The 6,643-nt window shown below is 56.4% G+C and overlaps 1 protein-coding gene across 1 annotated transcript; it reads left to right on the top strand.

Annotated features, from left to right (window-relative positions):
- The first annotated feature begins 1,889 nt into the window (after nt 1-1,889).
- LOC106888606 (guanine nucleotide exchange factor VAV2-like) lies at nt 1,890-4,971 on the top strand. The gene is made up of 2 exons (XM_014942948.1): nt 1,890-2,931; nt 3,723-4,971. Exons 1-2 carry the CDS (start codon nt 2,731-2,733, stop codon nt 3,768-3,770), a joined length of 249 nt encoding a protein of 82 aa, XP_014798434.1. The 5' UTR covers nt 1,890-2,730; the 3' UTR covers nt 3,771-4,971.
- The last annotated feature ends 1,672 nt before the right edge of the window (nt 4,972-6,643 follow it).

Below are 6,643 nucleotides of genomic sequence, written 5' to 3'. Positions count from 1 at the left end.
GGTCTCACCTGCCCACGGGAGGTTTTGGGGTGTGTTTTAATGGATCCAGTCCCAGTGTGATTTGTGATGGTTTGAATCCCAGTGGGACTCCTTTAATGGAGACGATGGGAGAAATGGTAAGTCTGTGCCTAAAATGAAAATAAAATTTAAAAAAAAAAAAATCAAAACAAACAGAAAGCAAAATGTGCATTAGTGCAAAGTGTTCTGTTCTGTCTAAAAGCCTGAGTGCAGAAATAGCTACTTTGTGGGGAAAATGCATTTTTAAAAAAACTTTTTCCATAGTATATTTTAAAAGGAATACCAAAGGAAGAGAGTTTTTAAGAGTTGATTAAATATCCTTTGGCATGAAATACAAACCTAGGATGACTTTTGGGTCCCCACACGGGCTGCAGCCAGACCTGCCACCAGCTGCCCCAGCTCTGAGCCCCCACACGAGACCTGCATGCTTTGCCCTGTGTTCCTCTGTCGGCTTTTAAAGCGTTGTGCATTATAATATTTTTTTTTTCCATTTCCTTTTTAATGCGTGTTCTGCCTCTTTCTGTTTCTCTCTAACCTCTTTGCAGCCTCCTGCGCTTCCTACAACTTTTCTTTTCTCAGTCCTCAGGGCCTCAACTTTTCTTCTCAGAGCTCCTCCAGTCCCTTCTGGTCAGGTACCAGTGCCGGAGAGACCTGCTGCCTTCCCCAGGCTGCAGCATCCCCAGCTTGAAAGCCATCGGAGCGGGACCCGCGGGGTCCCCGCTGTCCCACCCACAGACACTTCAGGGGGTCCCCCAGTGCTGCCCTGGGGCACAGCCTGGAATTAAGTCAATTAACCATGGCTTGGCTGGAAGCAAAACGCGCTCCCCCCCGCCCTCCCCAAAATCAAGGCAGGGAGGAGATGGAATTGTCGCTATTTGAGAAAGGGGGCTAAAATTAATGCAAAAATGAATCTAGTGCATTGGGATCTCATGATGTACTTCAAGCTCGACCTGCTTATCCCGTGTGTTTCACCGAACGAGCATTGGCATCACACTGTCTTCCAGCCCCTTTCTCCTTGCTGGACAAGGAGAACATCTCAATGTCTGGTAGTTTTTGAGCTCTGGTGTCTGCGGCTGCTCAGGAGCCCCTCGCTGGGGAGACCAGGGAGGGGAAAACCTGCCCTCTCATATGTGCTTTGTGGCTCTGGCCTTTGAACCCCATTGATTTAAATGTGTTACAGACCGGTGTCTGTTTGGCAGGGATCAGAGCAAAACCATGTCAGTTCATGGCTTCCCGTTCAAGCTTTTAACTTTTGGCACTTTTTTTAGGCTGGACAGGGAAAACCATCGGCAAAGCCACGCGTGCTTTCCGTCCTGCCGTGTTCAGGAAGAACATTTAACATTTTCAGGGTATTAGAGCATAATTCTGGGAATTTAGGATCCTTGAACTGCACGCAAAGTATTGCAGAAAGTATTCTGTGCAGCAGAGGGCTCTGAGCAAGCTCCTGATGACAGAGCTCAAGGCTGCCGTGGTTGTCGCTCCGCTCTCCAGCCTGGCTGCCTGGCGAGGATGGACGAGCCCTCCAGTGATTGCACGTTTATGTCTGGACCGTCTCCATCGCCATCCTCATCTCCTCCCATCCCGAGAGCTGAAAACCTGGGCAAAGCTTTTCCTCCAACTTAGTTCAACCTCGGTTTGCAAACTTTTAAAATTGAAATTCATCTTCCAAAGTCCTGGGACAAAAAGGGGCAGCTTCTCCAAAACATGATGTCCCTTCAGGGTGGGGTTTTTAATTTTTTTTTTCTTTCTTTTTTTTTTTCCCAAACTTCAGAGAAGGTGCTTTTTTCTCCTCCTCTGTCCATCCCATCCCTCCCAGTGTTGCTCTCCTGCCCTCCTTCCCTCTGCCCAGATGATTTTTTTCTTTCTTTTTTTTTTTTTCCCCAAACTTCAGAGAAGGTGCTTTTTTTCTCCTCCTCTGCCCATCCCATCCCTCCCAGTGTTGCTCTCCAGCCCTCCTTCCCTCTGCCCAAACACTGGGGCAGGGAAGCTGAGCACTTGCCCCTGCCTTTCCCTGCCCCTCGCTGCTGCTCCTTCTCCTGCCTCCCCTGAGCATCCCCTGCCTGAAGTGATGGAGATCCAAGCTACTGGGGCCGTGCTGGTGCTGGTGGAGGCCAGGTCCCAGGATGGCTCAAAGGGCTTATCACAAGCTGTTGGTCAGTGTTAGGGTTTGCAGGATGGTTTTGCACCTTTTTGGTCCCTGGCAAAACACACGGGTTTTGCCCAGCATCTCTAGGAGAAGCCAATCCCATTAACTCAATTTTTTGAAGTAGTTTAAATGCAAGTTGATTTGTGAAATCTTTGGACAAAGTGGTCCCGTCAGGTGCTGGGAGCTGTGTGGCAGCCAGACCTGATATTGAAAGTGGAACAGGATGTTTCCATGACTTCATTTTTAATATTGTGTATTCCTGTGAACTCTTTAATTTTACCACCTTCCCACAAAAGTGCCCCTCACCCCAGCGATCCCCACCAAGCCCCTCCTGGACTCTCCTGGTCAGCAGAGAGGGCCTTCCCAAGCCCATGGAGCTGTTTGAAGCCCAGCAGGAAACCAGTTTAACCCCGATCACCCCAGTTTGTGTGGGGCTGAGCAGTTTGGATGAGGCCAGCCCCGCCATCCGAGCACCTCCAGGTCGTGGTGTTGCAATGGGAACCAGCACCATGGTGGAAAACCCAGGTTGAACCTCACCAAGCTTTCCCCAGGCTTTGGCCGGTCCCATGGGATGGGGCAGCTCCCGACTCCCTCTGCTTTGTCCCCTGGCAGTGTTCACCCCACGGGTCATAGGGACGGCGGTGGCACGATACAACTTCGCGGCGCGGGACATGCGGGAGCTCTCGCTGCGGGAGGGCGACGTGGTGAAGATCTACAGCAGGATTGGCGGGGACCAGGGATGGTGGAAGGGGGAGACCAACGGAAGAGTGAGTGCCTCCAGATCATGTCCTGTCCCGTTTCTGCAGCGCAGGGTCCTCCCCCTGTTCTCAGCCTGCCCAGCCGGAGCACAGCCCCCTGTGAGGACGGCAGAGGGCAGGGGGACACATCCCACTCCCTCTTGCTCTTCTCCTGCTTGTGGATGGGCTGTCATCTCAAAAAGCCACCACTGTGTTGCTGGTCAGTGCTGTGTGATGGTGACACACAACAGAGGTGCAGTGAGCGAGTGATGTCCAAATCTGCTCTTTCTTAAACCTGCACGTGAGGGGTTTGTGCGGGTGAAAAGCTCAGCATCCCGAGGAGAAGCAGCAGGTGGATGGCTCCCCTGATGTCCCTCAAGAGTTTGTAGCGCTGGAGCCAGATTCTTCATAGAACGGTTAGAGTTGGAAGGGACCTTAAAGATCATGGAGTTCCAACCCCCTGCCCTGGGCAGGGACACCTCCCACCAGACCAGGTTGCTCAAAGCCCCATCCAGCCTGGCCTTTAATCCCTCCAGGGATGGGGCATCCACACCTTCTCTGGGCAACCCATTCATGCCCTGACCCCTCATACATCACACACAACCCGTGTGTCTACAGCGATGTATAGTTGATAGCTCCATCCCAAATTGGGATAACGACTGCTCCACGTGCCCATCACCAGCGTGCATGAGGATGTGGGGCATCCACACAGATGGCTCACCAGGAACAGCGCCCGGTGGCAGGGAGATAGTCCCGGTGACACGACGGGAGGGTCCCTTCAGCTCCCCGGTGCCCATCTCACCTCTCCGCTTCCCCGGCAGGTCGGCTGGTTTCCCTCGACGTACGTGGAAGAGGAAGGAGTGCAATGACTGTGGGGATGGCCCATGGAAAGTCGTCGAGCGCCCAGAGCCAGCCGCTGCAGGCCGTGCACGCTTGTCCCGGTGCCCGTGGCTCCCCGAGAAGGAGGGGACGTGGCCGGACGCCTCCAGGACGGCTCTCGCAGACTCTTTAGCAACCCGTTCCTCTGTACAGTCTGTGCGCGCGCGTCAGGGCCGCCCCCGGCCTGGCTCCTCTCCCTGTATAGAAGATTGATGGTCTGTGGGATACCGATGGTGTAGCAGTCCCAGAAGAGTCCCGGGAAGGCCGCGCTCTCCTGCATGGACAGAGCTGAGAGACTCTGTGCGGCGCCCACCCGGAGCATGGGGTCCAAAACCCTTTTCAGTAAAGGTGTTTTAAAAGCCACCGTGGTGATGGTGGTGGGAGGGTGAGGCTGAAGGTTTGCACCCGGGCCTGGTGCCTGGGTGTGCCGAGGTGAGGATTTGGGGGTTTTGAAGGGGAGGGAGTGACCTGGCCTCGAGGAGATGAAGCGGGATCCCTCATCACGCTGCTCGGGTGGGCTCCCTGGGTCAGGATTTCGGTGGTCTCCTTGGCAGCCGTGTGGCCGGGGCGAGGGGACAGAGCGGGGACACCCGAGCCAGGAGGAGGCAACAGCTCTTGCTCGTCTCTGAAGGATGCCAGCTGTGAAACCAGGAGCGCGTTTTGACCATCAGACGTAGGCTAGAAGTGGAACCTCCAGGTCAGACAGGGGAGGAAAGAGCCACTTTGGCTTCCCGAGCCTGTTTTTTTCACAACCACCTTCAGTCCCACCAGCCTTGCTGGGGCAGACTGGTCCCACTGGTGGGCAGGAGGTCTCAGCGCCTTGAGGACTGGAGACGTGCTTTGCCACACAAGGGTTTTGGAGGCCACCAAGGCACCAGGTACACGCAGAGGAGCAGATGGGACCGTGCGTCCGTGGGTCTGTCCTGCCCTTGCTCCCAGCTTGGGTTTGCTGTGGGCAGGACCCCCCTTCCTCCAAGCCAGGCTGGTTTTTCTTGCAGCTGAGTTCAGGGGGGGGCAAACCCACCTGAGTAAGGGCTAAGGTATGGACTCCTGATTTCTCTCCCCAAGTTGTGAAAGCATCTGTTCTTCCCCAGCTGTGTGCACTTTGGGGGGGCTGTGAGCGTTGCCCCCTCCCTTCCTCCCACAGGCTGTTACTGCTGCTGCTGTCAAGTAAAGGTCCGTCTGTCTTGGCGTTGCCGTTGTGTCCCGAGCGCCGTCCGTCCGAGTCTGTTCTTCCCAAAGTTTTCCCAGCCCCCTGGCTGGTGGGCAGAGCTGTCGGCTGGAAATCCCGGCCATCCTCTTCTGCTGGGCACTGGTTTTGCTCTCCAGCCCCAGAATTGCCTTCCGAAGTGCAAATACGAGTGCACACACAAATTTGAGTGTGTGACAGGGAACAACTCTCCTCTACCCAGTATCTGAGCCCCAGGAGCTGCCCTCCAGCCTCTCAGGATAAGTGGCATTTTGAGCTGGTGCATCCTGACATTGTTCCTCTGGGATTTGGGGGTGGTCCTGCCATGGGGCACCGGGCTGTTGGCATCGTACTGGGAGGTCTGGGAGGTGCCAGCGTTGGGTGGGCGAGCGGTGCTGATGCCCTGGGTCCCTGGCACGGGGGTGCCAGGGCTGCATCCGAAGCCTCGCCGCAAACGGAGCAGCAGTGCCCTGCTCGGGGTGATAAATGGGAGAGTTTGGGGCTCTCCAGGAAAAGGGAAAGGTAGTAACTTGGAAATGAAATGTTGTTGCTCAGTGACAAGCCCAGAGCCACCCTACTTTGCTGCCCGTGGCTCCTGGAGCTCTGGGTGCTGTGGGGGGAGTGGGACGGGGTGGGTGCCCACCGAGGGTCTTGCTCTGCGGGGGGATGCAGAGGGGCTCGGGGCTTTCCCAAGGTACTGTTTGGTGCTACCCTCTGTGGGGCAGCCCCTCGGGGTACGCTCCCCATTTGCAAGGGGAAACATGGGGGATGCAGAGGGGCTCGGGGCTTTCCCAAGGTACTGTTTGGTGCTAACCTCTGCGGGGCAGCCCCTCGGGGTACGCTCAAGAGGCCCCATTTGCAAGGGGAAACTTGGGGGGGGTGCAGCCAGCACCTCCTGTGCCCCCCTCCCATTCCTGTAGCGGTGGAGCTGAGGGTGAATGTGCATCCTGACATTGTTCCTCTGGGATTTGGGGGTGGTCCTGCCATGGGGCACCGGGCTGTTGGCATCGTACTGGGAGGTCTGGGAGGTGCCAGCGTTGGGTGGGCGAGCGGTGCTGATGCCCTGGGTCCCTGGCACGGGGGTGCCAGGGCTGCATCCGAAGCCTCGCCGCAAACGGAGCAGCAGTGCCCTGCTCGGGGTGATAAATGGGAGAGTTTGGGGCTCTCCAGGAAAAGGGAAAGGTAGTAACTTGGAAATGAAATGTTGTTGCTCAGTGACAAGCCCAGAGCCACCCTACTTTGCTGCCCGTGGCTCCTGGAGCTCTGGGTGCTGTGGGGGGAGTGGGACGGGGTGGGTGCCCACCGAGGGTCTTGCTCTGCGGGGGGATGCAGAGGGGCTCGGGGCTTTCCCAAGGTACTGTTTGGTGCTACCCTCTGTGGGGCAGCCCCTCGGGGTACGCTCCCCATTTGCAAGGGGAAACATGGGGGGGTGCAGCCAGCACCTCCTGTGCCCCCCTCCCATTCCTGTAGCGGTGGAGCTGAGGGTGAATTTGGGAGGGGGGGGATAAGACACACGCACGCACACCCCCGAGACAACCTCACGATGGCTCGTGTTCTGCCTCAGATCCGAAAGCCTTACTCAACCCTCCTGTTTTAATATGGCTGATTTTGGGAAGCGGGGAGGGCATCCCTCCCCCCTGGATGTTCTCTGTCACCGGGACCGTGGCACCGTCC

Source organism: Calidris pugnax, unplaced genomic scaffold, assembly GCF_001431845.1.
Source record: "Calidris pugnax isolate Ruff unplaced genomic scaffold, ASM143184v1 scaffold102, whole genome shotgun sequence".
Lineage (NCBI taxonomy): Eukaryota > Metazoa > Chordata > Aves > Charadriiformes > Scolopacidae > Calidris > Calidris pugnax.
Note: the sequence above shows the minus strand (reverse complement) of the source record. Positions and strands in the feature narration are given on the sequence as shown.